This window comes from Microcaecilia unicolor, chromosome 6 (assembly GCF_901765095.1).
Source record: "Microcaecilia unicolor chromosome 6, aMicUni1.1, whole genome shotgun sequence".
Classification (NCBI taxonomy): domain Eukaryota; kingdom Metazoa; phylum Chordata; class Amphibia; order Gymnophiona; family Siphonopidae; genus Microcaecilia; species Microcaecilia unicolor.
Window position 1 is genome coordinate 103193798 of NC_044036.1, and position 17081 is coordinate 103210878.

General features: G+C 42.4%; 1 protein-coding gene across 3 annotated transcripts in view; it reads right to left on the minus strand.

The window, feature by feature from the left end:
• KIF14 (kinesin family member 14) overlaps positions 1–17081 on the minus strand; it is a 180296-nt gene that overhangs the window by 152092 nt on the left and 11123 nt on the right. For all 3 annotated transcript variants that reach the window (XM_030207054.1, XM_030207053.1, XM_030207056.1), the window contains exons 3-4: positions 16054–16141; positions 2010–2102 (exon numbers count right to left, since the gene is read on the minus strand). In XM_030207054.1, the coding sequence (XP_030062914.1) occupies positions 2010–2102; positions 16054–16141 (181 nt within the window). The remainder of the gene's footprint in view (positions 1–2009; positions 2103–16053; positions 16142–17081) is intronic.

Genomic DNA, 17081 nt, shown 5'->3' on the forward strand with positions numbered 1-17081 from the left:
TTTTATTCTTAATAGCCTCTACCATTTTGCCCGGTCCAGACGTCAGACTCACTGGTCTATAATTTCCTGGATCCCCTCTGGAACCTTTTTTAAAAGTCGTCGTAACATTGGCTACCCTCCAGTCTTCCGGTACCACACCTGATTTTAGGGATAGTTTGCATATTACTAACAGTAGCTCTACAAGTTCATTTTTCAGTTCTATTAATACTCTGGGATGAATACCATCTGGTCCTGGTGATTTACTACTCTTCAGTTGCAGAACTGACCCATTACATCCTCCAAGTTTACAGAGAATTCGTTTAGTTTCTCTGACTCGCCTGCTTCAAATACGCTTTCCGGCACCGATGTCCCTCCCAAATCCTCCTCGGTGAAGACCGAAGCAAAGAATTCATTTAATTTCTCCGCTACGGCTTTGTCTTCCCTGATCGCCTCTTTAACACCATTTTCGTCCAGCGGCCCAACCGATTCTTTAGCCGGCTTCCTGCTTTTCATGCATCTAAAAAAATGTTTACTATGTATTTTCGCTTCTAATGCTAACTTTTTTTTTTCCAAAGGCCTTTTTTGCCCTCCTTATCTCCGCTTTGCATTTGGCTCGGCATTTCTTATGTTTTATCTTATTATTTTCAGTTGGTTCTCTTCTCCACTTTCTGAAGGATTGTTTTTTGGCTATAATGGCTTCCTTTACCTTACTGTTTAGGTACGCCGGCTGACGTTTGGTCTTTTTTCTTCTTTTTCTAATACGCGGAATATATTTGTCCTGTACCTCTGTACGCCTGATGCCAGTTTTTTTACCCTGTGAGCTGCACCTTTCATTCTTTTTTTAACTGTTTTTTGTTTTCATTTTGTCATAATCACCTTTTCTAAAGTTAAACGCTAGTGTATTCGATTTCCTAAGTTCACTTACTTCAATGCCAATATCAAAACTGATCACATTATAATCACTGTTATCAAGTGGCCCTCGCACCGTTACCCCCTGCACAAGATCATGAGCTCCACAAAGGACTAGTATTTTTCCTTCTCTGGTCGGCTCCTGGACCAGCTGTTCCATGAAGCTGTCCTTGATTTCATCAAGAAATTTTATCTCCCTGGCGTGTACAGATGTTACATTAACCCAGTCTATATACGGATAATTGAAATCACCCATTATTACTACATTGCCCATTTTATTCGCTTCCCTAATTTCCTTTGACATTGCTGCGTCCGTCTGCTCGTCCTGGCCAGGCGGACGGTAGTACACTCCTATCACCATTTTTTTTCCCTTTTCACGTGGAATTTCGATCCACAAGGATTCCAATAGTGGACATGCTCAGTTTTATTTTTTTGGTATAGGTGAGAGGAAAATTGCCGGAGCACAAATGAAAGTTCAGCCACTGGGCGAGGGCAGCAAAGAATGTTGTGGAAGCTAGCTTGATTAAATGGGTGGGCAAATATCTGTACAAAAGGTTAATTTAGCGTATTTTGTGAAGAGGCGTTTCACCTCAGGGAGTTGTATCTCATCAAACTGGGACCAGATTCTGTCGGCTGGTGTAGAAACGGGGGAAGTGGTGAGTCACAGCTAGAATTTGAGAAGTTGAGTTGGTTTCTGTCTGGATCTTGGATTGGAAGTAGGTGGCTAGGTCTGTTGTAGATGGGGAAGTTTTATCCCCGGTGCTTACTAGGTGGTAACATTAGTCAGTTGATCAAGTAGAGAGAATAATTACCTGTCATTCAGTTTATCATTTGCAGTGTCTAGATTTGCCAAACAAAATTTAGCCGCTACCAAATATTCAGTACTTCCTGAGACATAGCTCAAGTTTAGTTAGACAACCTTAATGGTATTGAAGGGCTGTCATAAAATGAACCAGATCTTTCTCTCTCAACTTCACTTATGTATAATCAGCAGTACCAACATGCCACTGAATATCTGGAAAAAGATATCCAGTTAACACTACTACAACACTAAATATTGGTCTCAAATAAAAAAATAAAAAAAAACACACACATACAGCATCCAAAAGACATACTCTTACCGGTTGCTTCTTTTGACCATCTTTAGATACAAGAAGATCATGAATTTTCTCATTGTAAACTTCAAAATAGCTCATTTCAAGATGATGCGATATCTAGTTTAAAAAATATATATATATTATGATTATCTTTCTCCTCTGCCTTCAAAAGGTTTAATGTCAACTACATATATCAAAGCATAAAGCCTCTTTCTCATATCAAGACTGCGGCAATAAATTTACAGCCTAGTGGCCTAGTGGTTAGGGTGGTGGACTTTGGTCCTGGGGAACTAAGGAACTGAGTTTGATTCCCACTTCAGGCACAGGCAGCTCCTTGTGACTCTGGGCAAGTCACTTAACCCTCCATTGCCCCATGTAAGCCGCATTGAGCCTGCCATGAGTGGGAAAGCGCGGGATACAAATGTAACAAAATAAAAATAAAATATGGTACCAGCTCATTTAAATATTATTGAAATGGTTGCCCATGGAATTTTGGAGGGATAAAATCCACATGAAATCAGACTTATTTTCAAAACTTAACTACACTGTTGAGATGTAGTTAAGTTGCATCAAACAACTGGGTATTGCACAAATATTCCACAGAAATTTTGCCACTGCAAATCACTAATGAACTGATTTGCATTACTCTTCAGTTTTAGTAATTTTGCAAGTTTATGTAAACCTGTGAATATATAAAGGAGAAATTAAGTCTTACCTGCTAATTTGCATTCCTTTAGTCTAAACCTGCCCAGACTGATGGGTTATGTACTCCTGCCAACAGGTGGAGATTTAGAATTCTAGAATTTTCAATGAGCTGATAACTGCCCTGTACAGTCCCTTTTTCTTCTGCTCAGACACCCTTCTTTGAACTATGCTTATATATTTTTTAATATTCAACAACCAGTAACATTGATTAAAATGAAAACCACACTTCATAAGGTTCTTCTTGTAGACAACCACATCTGCTACCCTCCACTGCACCAAGATTCCTAAAACAGCTACCAGAAGCCATACTAGGCGGGTTCTGAGCCAGTCTGGAGGAACTAAAGGAAAGCAAATTAGCAAGTAAGACCTAATGTCTTTTTCCTTACCACCCCTCTAGACCAGCCCAGACTTATGGGAAGTACCAAAGCAGTGACCTCTAGGGGTGGGGTCCTCCAAATCCTGCAGATAAAACTTGTGCTCCAAAAGATATATCTCGTCTAGCTTGGACATCCAGACGATAATGTTGAACAAGGGAAAAGAGCGATGACCAGATAGCTCCCCTACAAATTTCCAGAAGCGGAACTAACAAGCTCTCCACCCATGAAGCTGCCTGACCTCTAGTGGAATTGAGCTTTCAGACCTTCTGGGGCAGGCCATCCGTGCAAGATATAGGCTGAAGCAATAGATGCCTCCACAGAAAGGCGGTATATCAAGTCCCATTTCCCTTTAATCCACCTAGCAATAGTGGCCTTGAACACCGCCTCACCCTTCTTGTGCCCTCCAATTAAAATGCAAGGAAAGTCCAAATGCCAGAATACCTCGGTTCTACTCAAGTATGCTGTCAACACTAACATTCAGCTGATTGCTTTTTATTCCTCTGATCCTTGGGCCTCTCCCAACACATGCAATGCTATAAATTGGTTGAGAAAAAGAACCATAACTACCTTTGGGAAAACAGAAGGCACTGGCCAAAGAACCACTTTGCCCCTGAAAAACATCAGAAAGGCTTCCTGCACGGTAACACCTGTAATTCCGAAATCCAAGGAGCTGATGAGATAGTGAGCAGAAACACTGTGTTCAAGGTAACATCCTTAAGCATACTCCCCACCAAGGGTTCAGAGTGCCTTTTAAGGGGACTCCAAAAAGGCCTCGACAGTGACCATGTAAATACCAAGGTGTACCCCTTGAAGATGACTTCGAGAACCCACTGGGTCCAAGGTATTCTGGACCCACCTCTGATGAAAACCTTGTAACCAAGCTCCCACAGCCACTGGAGGATGAGCCTCTAACACATTTATTGGGCCCCATAGGCCTATGCCGTAGAACCAGATCTCTGTCTTTGGAAAAAAAAAAACTACCGTACTGACTGCCATAGACTATCAGAGCAATAATGTTGCCCCTCCCTAAAGCTACCTCTGCCTGAAACCCTTTACCAGTAAGCTTCAGCCTATTCTCCAGCAATAGAGAGATCTTAGTTTCCAAGACTCTTCTCCAATTTATCAAACTTTTCACCAGAGTTCTCATAAAGGGAAACCTGCTCAGATTCGATTTCAAACAGACATCCAACCAGGCACACAGTCATAAGGACCTTCAAGCTCCCACAATGAGCACCATGGACTTGGCTGAAGCCCGAAGCAAATCAGAGTGCGCCTGCCAAAGAGGATGATCTGATCTTAATTTTAGTAGTTTTCTAGCCCACCAGCGACCAGTCACACTATCTAAACCAAACGAAAACAAATTCTAGTCACTAGACCTCTGTAAAACGCCACCTGAATTGCCAAAGTCGACATATCAAAACACTGTTTTAGCAAAGACTCCATTCTACAGTCTTCAGCATCCATCAGAGATGTATCCCCATCCACAGGGACATGGTCTTCTTAGTGACTGCAGAAACTACAGCATCTACCGTAGGAGATCTTAAGGTTTGTCTATCCTGTGCCAGAATCAGCTGCAGTCTAATCATGTGCATCTGGTTGATTAGCCAGTGCTCACAAAGGAGTGGATCTGTGGTGTGCAACATGGGGCTGCTTTAGCTCGTAAGTTGGTAGGCACATATGCTTTGAGATATGGGAAGACTTGCCAGTGTGTAACAGATCTAGTTAGACCATGTTCAATTAGGATATGGTCTACAGGTATTGAAGCTCTGTCCAGAAAGAGGAAGAACCAGTGGTAGTTGATAAATGTATTACAGGATACAGTGAGAAGAAGGTATGAGTCAGTGTAGGTTAAGTACTTGACACCACATGGGGAAAAAAGTCCATTTGACATTCTTGTTATTAATTTATTGGGATTTATTAATCACCTCTATAAAGAGATTCACCCAAGGCAGCATACGACACAGCCCGCAATTTTGTTTACAGTATAAAATGTGTGCGCACTACTTTGAGGTATACAGTTCGTAAAGGTTACGCCCATAAACTAAGTCTGATGAGGCAAGACTAGAAAGTAGAATCAAGAGGTTGTATGGTGAAAGAATGCTTGAGAGCGCAAAAGGTTTGTGATATTAACCTAGTGAATTTGGAACTTGGTTTGTGAAATTTGGCTACTGAATACAGGTAAAAGAAACAGAGAATATTCCTCCTGAGGAGTTAAGATGAAATAGAAAACTAAATGAAAAAATTATTGGGTTGAAATAAATCCCCACTGGAGAAAAAGTAGGGTGGGTTGAAGAAGGATTTGGATTACAAAACAAATATAAATGGGTGGTGTTTTAAGGCCTTGAGACTGATGAGCCTTTATAAAAAGTTCTTTAAGGGTTTGAACTTCTAGTATTAGAGGGGTCCAAAAAATATATATGAACCTGGGGAACTAAGGTCTCTAGAGTGATGAAGTGCATCAAGCTGAAGTGATGGAATTATACGCACTATCTATAGATGATAAGATTAGGTCACTCTCAGGTCTATTGCCTTTTTTGTTGTTGGAAAGATACATATGACATGAGGGAACCGACTGACTTTGGTGTCCATGTCATTTATGATGTTGCATAATGATTTGCCAGAACAGACTATGAACAAACATTGCAAGGTAAACTTTAGTGACCCCAACTTGTTGTACCATGGGAAAGATTTTGAAGGAAAGTTCTGTGGAACCCTAGCATATGAAGGGAAGTGAACATGCCCTTGATGCTGCTGTGGAGTATATGAAAACCTCAGTGTGTTTTTCTCCTGGCAGGACCACTGCGTCTGATGCAACAGAAAGGATTTAGTGGGCTTATGAATGCCTTTTAACAAAGGATCAACTTGTGAGGTTCTGCCGTGGTGGAATCTTACTCAAATTTCAAAAGCAAAGATACTTGTGCTATAAGTTCCTGCAGCTCATCTCTATGAAATTAGAGACCACTGAGGAGTCCTCAACTGGAGGCAGATCCTCCATCTAGGCTTCTTCCCCAGAAAACCAGGGCTATGGAGTCAGTACACCAAACCTCCGACTGTTATTAGATATATCCAGAACAAAAAATTTAAAGCCTATCATCTTTATCCTGGATCTGACAGATTAAGATGATAAATTCACCATAAATTATAATGTTGTAATTTTTTATTTGAAGCTGAAGTCGAAGTTTGTACATTTTTACCAACTCCACTCAAAATTGGTTCCAACTCCAACACCACAGCCTTGCAGAAAACTCAAAAATCGAGGATCCTCACCCAGAGCTTGATCCTCCTCAGACAGAAGAGAGCCAGAGTCCAGAAACTTCTTTCCCATTCTCAATGCTACCATTTGGGTGCAGTAGAATGCCCCCCCCCCCCCCCAAAAAAAAAAAAGCTTTCAAGCTCAAGTACTGGCTGTTCTCCAGCTTTCTTCATACAAAAGCCCTTATACATAGCTAGAATAAATGTAGGAGGGAAAATAAAAATCACCCCCACTTCCTCTCCCTGCTCGACACACCTAAGAAGGAATACTGCTACCAGCTGCAGGCGCTGATCCTGGGATGATGAGGAATCCAAAATGGTGGTGGTTTCCACCACCGCCAAAATCATGTCAGAATATCTAACACTCGCAGAATCCAGCTCCTCATGGGTCTCCTGTCCTGGAAAGGAACCCAAAGCTGCTCCTGCAGGCTGCCTTAATACTTGTACAATCTTGCCGCTGACAATTGCAGAGCCTGTCGGTGCTCAGGCTCCACCTGGCTCATATACTTCCAAAGGAAGAAAGAAAAAAAAGTGCCAAACCCTGCACCCTGACCGACAAAACACCGAACACACAGGGGAATCAAATTACAGCCTCCCTGGGATAGCCAAATTTCAGACTAGTGCTGCAAGAAACAAACCTTTTTTGTTTTTAATTTTCATACATATAAATTGAGGCTTGTCCCAAACATGCTGAAGGCTCCTTTACCTCCACTGGGGTAGACAGAACCTGAGGAACAAGCAGTTCTGTTTCTCCCAATTCGGAGGGAGAACTTCCAGGACAAAATTGGGGGGAGGGATGCAGTGGAACACCCCCAGAGCACAAGAAACCCTCACGGGTCTCAGCCCCTATCCAGACACTAGCACTGCTCCGGAGCCATAAACAAAAATTCTCTTTAAGCTAAGGGCAAAGGAGAAATAAGAAAATATTCAAGAAGGGAAATTATATCTACCTGGTAATTTTCTTTCCTTTAATCGCAGCAGATGAATCCAGAAACTAGTTATATCTTGTATTAGTTTAATTCACTGGATTGGCATTTGCCATGACGGTGCAATGTAAGCCACATTGAGCCTGACACAGTTGGGAAAATGTGATAATAAATAAATAAATCTAACAGCAGGTGGACATAGAGATCACCCACATAGGACAGATAGCTCCTCAGCAAGTTAGTATGTTGAATACCAAAGCAGCAACCAGAGCTAGACCCGAACAGACCCCATCAACCACCAGGCCACGCTCGTTTGCCTGGCCCTATATCCTCTGTTCCACCCACAGAATCGAAAACCAGCCACTGTGGTTCAATGCTGCAGAGAACCACCATCAAATCCAGCAGTCGTAGAGAAATTGCTCTGAAGTTATTTCATGTTTTAAAAACACTTTTCTTTTTGTTTTGTTTTTTTATTGACTTTGCAAACAAACACAGAACAAGTGAAAAAAGGCCCAGTAGCCACCCGACAGATATCGTCCACAGAAAACATCCGACTGCGCCTAAAAGTCGCCACAGCATGGGTAAAATGCATATGCAAAGCTCCTGGAACCTGGCAACCCACCAGCATGTAACTGAGGCCACAGCGTCCTTAATCCAGTATGCCAGGGTCACCTTGGAAGCCGTGAGACCCCTCTGGGAACCCGTCAGCAGGATAAACCAGATGGTCAGTCCTGTGACAATCTCCCACAGGTACCACAACAGTGCTCATCTCACATTCAAACACCTCAGGGCCGCTGACGCCACCTTCGGTAAAGATGGAACCATCCGAATCATAACTTCAGAGTCCAAAAAAAGAGAGGGAGGAAGGGATCATGACTGATTTCTTCAGAGGCTCAAAAGGAGCCCATTGCACGGCACTCAGAACCAAATTAAGGTTCCATTCTGGACAGGGAGACCAGAGAGACCAGAGCCAACTAACCCCCTTCAGAAACCACACCACATCCAGATGCGTGGCCAGAGAAGCATGCTCAACACGCCCTCTGTAGCAAGCCAAAGCAGCCACCTGAACTCACAGCAAATTATACACCAGGCCTTTGATGGCCCTCCTGCAAAAATAAGTACATAAGTATTGCCATACTGGGAAAGTCCAAAGGTCCATCAAGCCCAGCATCCTGTTTCCAACAGTGGCCAATCCAGGTCACAAATACTTGGCAAGATCCCAAAAAAGTACAAAACATTTTATTATACTATAGAAATGTTTAATAGTAGTAGTAGTAGTATACTGCTAGATTGTAAGCTCTTTGAGCAAGGACTGTCTTTCGTCTATGTTTGTGCAGCGCTGCGTACGCCTTGTAGCGCTATAGAAATGCTAAATAGTAGTAGTAAATAGTGGATTTTCCCCAAGTCCATTTAATAATGGTCTATGGACTTTTCCTTTAGGAAGCCATCCAAACCTTTTTTAAACTCCACTAAGCTAACCGCCTTTACCACATCTCTGGCAGTGAATTCCAGAGTTAATTACACGTTCAGTGAAGAAACATTTTCTCAGATTCGTTTTAAATTTACTACATTGTAGCTTCATCGCATGCCCCTAGTCCTAGTATTTTTGGAAAGCGTAAACAGACGCTTTACATCTACCCCTTCAACTCCACTCATTATTTTATAGACCTCTACCATATCTTCCCTCAGCCGCCTTTTCTCCAAACTGAAGAGCCCTAGCCGCTTTAGCCTTTCCTCATAGGGAAGTCGTCCCATCCCCTTTATCATTTTCATCGCCGTTCTCTGCAACTTTTCTAATTCCACTATATCTTTTTTGAGATGCGGCGACCAGAATTGAACACAATATTCATTCCTTTCCTAATAATACCTAACATTCTATTTGCTTTCTTAGCCACAGCAGCACACTGAGCAGAAGGTTTCAACGTATCATCAACAACGACACTTAGATCCCTTTCTTGATCTGCGACTCCTAACGTGGAACCTTGCATGACATAGCTATAATTCGGGTTCCTCTTTCCCAAATGCATCACTTTGCACTTGCTCACATTAAACATCATCTGCCATTTGGACGCCCAGTCTCCCAGTCTCGTAAAGTCCTCGTGTAATTTTTCACAATCCTCCCGCGATTTAACGACTTTGAATAACTTTGTGTCATCAGCAAATGTAATTACCTCTCTAGTTACTCCCAACTCTAGGTCATTTATAAATATGTTAAAAAGCAGCTGTCCCAGCACAGACCCCTGGGGAACCCCACTAACTATCCTTCTCTACTGAGAATACTGACTAGTTAACCCTACTCTCTGTTTTCTATCTTTTAACCAGTTTTTAATCCACAATAGAACACTACCTCCTATCCCATGACTCTCCAATTTCATCTGGAGTCTTTCATGAGGTACTTTGTCAAACGCCTTCTGAAAATCCAGATACACAGTATCAACCGGCTCACCTTTATCCACGTTTGTTCACCCCTTCAAAGAAATGTAGTAGATAGGCAACATTTCCTTTCACTAAAGCCATATTGACTTTGTCTCATTAATCCATGCTTTTGAATATGCTCTGTAATTTTGTTCTTAATAGTCTCTACCTGTATAATCAAATAGAAGGAGCTGTAGAGAATACTAAAAATCATATATAAACGTCAACAAATATTCAAATAAAGCTCAGGATTTACTAGGTTGATCTTATAACCATATCCAAAATGATGTACACAACAGCCATCGTGTTGTCAGAGAGAACACAGACCGGCTTACCCCGTACAAGCCCCGGAACACCTACAAAGCCCGGGCCACCGCTCAGAGCTTCAAATGGTTGATGGGCCACTGAGCCTCCAGTCCACCGGCCCTAAGCACTGCTCTGCAAACAATGAGCACCCCAACCCTCTAGGCTGGTATCCATCACCACCAGAATCCACGGTGGAGACGCCAATGGTATCCCCTTCTTCAAGTTGTCATCCTGGAGCCACCATTGTATACTGAGCCTGGCCTGAGGAGTCAAATGGAGATGCACCTGATAGTCCTGCGAAACCGGAGACCACCAACTCAGCAGCAAGCACTGAAGCGGGCGCATGTGGACTCTCGCCCACAGGACCACTTCCATGGTAGGTTAAGTACTGGTGGCTGGTGGACGTGAGGATCGCCTGGTGACTTGCCTGCCTGGTGCGAAGGTGGCGGACCTCACGCGTCACCTAGATAGGATTTTATATAGTGCTGGGGAGGAGACGGCTGTCTTGGTACATGTGGGTACTAATGACATAGGAAAATGTGGGAGAGAGGTTCTGGAAGCAAAATTTAGGCTCTTAGGTAGAAAGCTGAAATCCAGATCCTCCAGGGTAGCATTTTCTGAAATGCTACCTGTGCCACGCGCAGGGCCCAAGAGACAGGCAGAGCTCCAGAGTCTCAATGCGTGGATGAGACGATGGTGCAGGGAGGAGGGCTTTAGATTTGTTAGGAACTGGGCAACATTCTGGGGAAGGGGGAGCCTATTCCGAAAGGATGGGCTCCATCTTAACCAGAGTGGGACCAGGCTGCTGGCATCGGCGTTTAAGAAGAAGATAGAGCAGCTTTTAAACTAGAAATGGGGGGAAGGCCGACAGTCGCTCAAAAGAGCATGGTTCGGGATAAGGTATCTTTCAAAGATATCACCATAACAGGGAAGATAGAGTATCCTGATAGTGAGGTTGCAAAAGAGATTGTAGTAGATCGGGTATCTTTAAATAACAATAAAAATCAGACAAAAGATTGCCAATTAATACTGTCAAGTACTAAGCATGATGTACTTAGGAACAACAAACATAGTTTGAAATGTCTATATGCGAATGCCAGGAGCCTAAGAAATAAGATGGGGGAGTTGGAATATATTGCACTAAATGAAAAATTAGATATAATAGGCATCTCTGAGACCTGGTGGAAGGAGGATAACCAGTGGGACACTGTCATACCGGGGTACAAATATATCGTAGTGATAGGGTGAATCGGATTGGTGGAGGGGTAGCATTGTATATTAACGAGAGCCTTGAATCAAATAGATTGAAAATTCTGCAGGAAACAAAACACTCCTTGGAATCACTGTGGATTGAAATTCCATGTGCAAAGGGGAAAAGGATAGTGATAGGAGTGTACTACCGTCCGCCTGGCCAGGACGAACAGACGGATGCGGAAATGTTAAAGGAAATCAGGGACGCAAACAAACTGGGCAACACAATAATAATGGGGGATTTCAATTACCCGCATATAGACTGGGTTAATGTAACATCTGTACACGCAAGGGACATAAGATTTCTTGATGAAATCAAGGACAGCTTCGTGGAACAGCTGGTTCAGGAGCCGACGAGAGAAGGAAAAATACTAGACTTAGTCCTTAGTGGTGCTCATGATCTAGTGCAGGGGGTAACGATACGAGGGCCGCTTGATAACAGTGATCATAATATGATCGGTTTTGATATTGGCATTGAAGGAAGTGAAACTAGGAAATCAAGTACGCTAGCGTTTAACTATAGAAAAGGTGATTACGACAAAATGAGAACAATGGTGAAAAAAAGACTGAAAGGAGCAGCTCGCAGAGTAAAAAACTTGCATCAGGCGTGGATGCTGTTTAAAAACACCATCCTGGAGGTTCAGGACAAATATATTCCACGTATTAGAAAAAAGGGAAAAAAGACTAAACGTCAGCCGGCGTGGCTAAACAGTAAGATAAAGGAAATCATTAGAGCCAAAAAACAATCCTTCAGAAAGTGGAGAAGAGAACCAACTGAAAGTAACAGGATAGATCATAAGGAATGCCAAGCCAAATGCAAAGCGGAGATAAGGAGGGCAAAAAAGGACTTTGAGAAGAAATTAGCGTTGGAAGCAAAAATACATAGTAAAAATTTTTTTAGATACATTAAAAGCAGGAAACCGGCCAAAGAGTCGGTTGGGCCGCTGGACGAAAATGGTGTTAAAGGGGCGATCAAGGAGGACAAAGCCGTAGCGGAGAAATTAAATGAATTCTTTGCTTCGGTCTCACCGAGGAGGATTTGGGGGGGACACCGGTGCCGGAAAGAATATTTGAAGCGGGGGAGTCGGAGAAACTAAACAAATTCTCTGTAACCTTGGAGGATGTAATGGGTCAGTTCAGCAAGCTGAAGAGTAGTAAATCACCGGGACCTGATGGTATTCATCCCAGAGTATTAATAGAACTAAAAATGAACTTGCGGAGCTACTGTTAGAAATATGCAATCTGTCCCTAAAATCGAGTGTAGTACCGGAAGACTGGAGGGTAGCCAATGTTACTCCGATTTTTAAGAAGGGTTCCAGAGGAGATCCGGGAAATATAGACCGGTGAGTCTGACGTCGGTGCCGGGCAAGATGGTGGAGGCTATTATTAAGAATAAAATTGCAGAGCATATACAAAAACATGGACTGATGAGACAAAGTCAGCACGGATTTAGTGAAGGGAAGTCTTGCCTCACCAATCTAATGCATTTTTTGAGGGGGTAAGCAAACATGTGGACAATGGGGAGCCGGTTGATATTGTATATCTGGATTTTCAGAAGGCGTTTGACAAAGTGCCGCACGAAAGACTCCTGAAGAAATTGCAGAGTCATGGAATCGGAGGTAGGGTATTATTATGGATTAAGAACTGGTTGAAAGATAGGAAGCAGAGAGTAGGATTGCATGGCCAGTATTCTCAGTGGAGGAGGGTAGTTAGTGGGGTCCCGCAGGGGTCTGTGCTGGGTCCGTTGCTTTTTAATGTATTTATAAATGACCTAGAGATGGGAATAACTAGTGAGGTAATTAAATTCGCCGATGACACAAAATTATTCAGGGTCGTCAAGTCGCAGGAGGAATGTGAACGATTACAGGAGGACCTTGCGAGACTGGGAGAATGGGCGTGCAAGTGGCAGATGAAGTTCAATGTTGACAAGTGCAAAGTGATGCATGTGGGTAAGAGGAACCCGAATTATAGCTACGTCTTGCAAGGTTCCGCGTTAGGAGTTACGGATCAAGAAAGGGATCTGGGTGTCGTCGTCGATGATACGCTGAAACCTTCTGCTCAGTGTGCTGCTGCGGCTAGGAAAGCGAATAGAATGTTGGGTGTTATTAGGAAGGGTATGGAGTCCAGGTGTGCGGATGTTATAATGCCGTTGTATCGCTCCATGGTGCGACCGCACCTGGAGTATTGTGTTCAGTACTGGTCTCCGTATCTCAAAAAAGATATAGTAGAATTGGAAAAGGTACAGCGAAGGGCGACGAAAATGATAGTGGGGATGGGACGACTTTCCTATGAAGAGAGGCTGAGAAGAGACGGCTGAGGGGAGATATGATAGAAGTGTATAAAATAATGAGTGGAATGGATCGGGTGGATGTGAAGCGACTGTTCACGCTATCCAAAAATACTAGGACTAGAGGGCATGAGTTGAAGCTACAGTGTGGTAAATTTAAAACGAATCGGAGAAAATTTTTCTTCACCCAACGTGTAATTAGACTCTGGAATTCGTTGCCGGAGAACGTGGTACGGGCGGTTAGCTTGACGGAGTTTAAAAAGGGGTTAGATAGATTCCTAAAGGACAAGTCCATAGACCGCTATTAAATGGACTTGGAAAAATTCCGCATTTTTAGGTATAACTTGTCTGGAATGTTTTTACGTTTGGGGAGCGTGCCAGGTGCCCTTGACCTGGATTGGCCACTGTCGGTGACAGGATGCTGGGCTAGATGGACCTTTGGTCTTTCCCAGTATGGCACTACTTATGTACTTATGTACTTGACACCACATGGGAAAAAAAGTCCACTTGACATTCTTGTTATTAATTTATTGGGATTTATTAACCACCTCTATAAAGAGATTCACCCAAGGCAACATACAGCAGACACAGCCCGCAATTTTGTTTACATATAAAGTGTGTGTGTGTGTGTGTGTGTGCACTACTTTGAGGTATAGAGTTTGTAAAGGGTATGCCCATAAACTAAGTCTGTTCTTTTGATCCAATCCCTTTGAGCTGGTTAAAACAACCATCCATAGGTCTACTTCTGTCTTCATTCTATTCTTATTAAGTCTGACATCCAGTAATTTACTAGTCTCACTGAAGTCAGCCCTTATTAAGCCTATTCTGGAAAAAAAAAATCAGATCTTGATCCAATGCAGGCCAAAAGTTATCAGTGTAGAATTTATCCTTTCTTTCTAAAGTTGTGGAGTCAGTGGTTCTTGATCAACTTTCTATTTATATTGAGTCTATTAATTCTTTATACGCTCAATCTGGATTTCGTGTCTACTTTAGTATGGAGACAGTGCTTACTTCTCCACTAATTGAACTTCATAGTAACTTGGAAAATTGCTTTGCTAGTCTCCCTTGATCTGTCAGCTCTTACCCTTTAGAGTGTATATATATTAGGCTAGCTCTCTATACCTGAGCTTGCTAGGAATAAGCGTATATCTTCTTGAGAGGAAAGATAAGGAAGGTTTTGTATTTCCTAGTTCCCCTGTATGGTGGTACAGAGTGTTATCACTTTCAAGAGCAGGACTATGGAATCGTAGCATTAACTGCATCAAGCCATGGTATAGTGAAAGTTATGCCATAGCAGTGGGCTCATACCATGGTGTGGGCCAGATGTGCCACAGTTTCAGGTAGCACAGATAAGGAACTCTTGTAGAGAGTGTCTCTAACCCAGCAAAGAAAGGATATTTCTGCTAGTACAGTAATAATACAGCAGTAATACAGCATTTTATTCAACATCTTTATAAAACTATAGCATTTAAGAAATATGCATTCAGACATTCCTAGGAAGGACTGTATGACAAGTTTTAAAGTAACATAGGGCCCAATATTCAGAAAATGCTGAGCTCCTAAGTTAGCCTTCTAAACGTGTTCCCTATTTTCAGCCAAACTTAACAGCACAACTTTCCAGCTGAAAATACATTTTAATTTAGGTGCTTAAAAATTATGCTAAAGCTTAGGCCTTCTATTTGTTTTACGAACCTAATTTATGAGCCTAGGACTAAAAAACTCAGTGCTAAGCTCCAAACTTCATTTCCCCCACCCTAAATCCATCCCTGTTACTACCCACTCTTTATGCTCCTAAATTTAAGAGTTTAGCAAGATTTAGTAAAAATGAATACACTCAGCCCTAGAAAGTTTTCAGAGAAGTCAATTTATGCTCTGAATATTGGGCCCATAAATTCTAATTATTTACATGTGCTTGTGTAACCTAACAAATGGACAAATCAAGAGTTGCTTACAGAAACAAAAACCCTTTATGGATTGGAGTGGAGGAGTGGCCTAGTGGTTAGGGTGGTGGACTTTGGTCCTGGGGAACTGAGGAACTGAGTTCGATTCCCACTTCAGGCACAGGCAGCTCCTTGTGACTCTGGGCAAGTCACTTAACCCGCCATTGCCCCATGTAGGCCGCATTGAGCCTGCCATGAGTGGGAAAGCGCGGGGTACAAATGTAACAAAACAAACAAAAAAAAAAAGTATTTTCTCCAATGTTCACGAACAAATATTTGTCAATTGCTTTTTATATTACTACTGGTCACCTGCATACCTGCCATGAACCCTAAAGAACCCCATTTGCAAGCTTGCCGATTGGGATTAGGCTGCAGTGAAGAGGGCCAAGAGAGTAATAAGAGACCAAGAGGCGGGAGGGAGGAAGTAAGAAGCTGGAGAGAAGGCGGGAGGTAGAAGAAAAACAAAAACAGGGAGAAAAAAATAAGAAAAAATATGAGTGAGAAAGACAGGATGGAATATGTGACAGGCAGGCTGCTGTATAGCATCTAATACATATTCAGAGGATTTGGAGTGTTGACTGAGCATCAACAAATCCTTCCAGATCTCACCTGTGCCGTTTCTATTCTCAATATCCGAGAAAAGAGATCTTCACAAAATCTTGGAATTATGCCTTGCTCTTCATCAAATCCCATCATCCTAAAGTCAAAAGAATCTTGATTACTTTTGTGTACCTGTTCAAAAGAAAATGTTACTATTCTGTGTAAATAATCAAAAACAAACAGAGCTAATCCAAACTGGATTGCAAGTTCAGAAATCCAATTTACTCATTAAAGGTTTCAATCCTAGATATTCAACTAGAACAATAATGAAAGATTCATTCCAATTCTAGAACCAGGAAATTATTTTTTTAATGAAATCAAGCTCACAATCTTTACCCTAAACCATGTGTACACCACATGTGGCCTACCATCAAATTTTATGCCACCCATGAATCAAAACAGAAAGGGATATATGCTCCCCACAGTAATCAAACACAGAATGGAAGGAAACAAAAGTTAGCAGCATCTTTTTAAATAGAATGGTATGGTTTGTCCGGTCTCCACATTCTATACATTATCCATTATATTTAGTGTTTTCAGATATTGCTTGTGCTTTGCAACATCTAGCCTCTATCAGTATATTTTCTCAGGTTTAGATTTTTGCGTATATATACCCCCTTCGTTGTTCAGACTCAAGGATCAAATAGATTCCAGACAGTTGCTCACTGTAGTTAATAGTGCTCTCCAGGGCTCTCACAGATGGTTTTTATATTCTTTCATTTGCTCTTCTTATATATTGCCTCCGTATATTCTTTCTTATGGGTTTTATTTGGGATCATTTTTGCCGGTCATCCTGCCGCCATATTTACCGTATTTTTCGGACTATAAGACGCACTTTTTTCCCCCAAAATTTGGGAGGAAAATGGGGGGTGCGTCTTATAGTCCGAAGGTAGCGAGTTTTGGATCGCCGTCCCCTACTTACGCGATGCCATGTTCCCTGGTGGTCTAGTGACGTCGGGGCAGGAAAGAGCCCCCTCTTTCCTGCCCATCGCGCTGCTCTCCGTGCTCCTGACTGCTTCCTGACGGTCTCGGCGAGA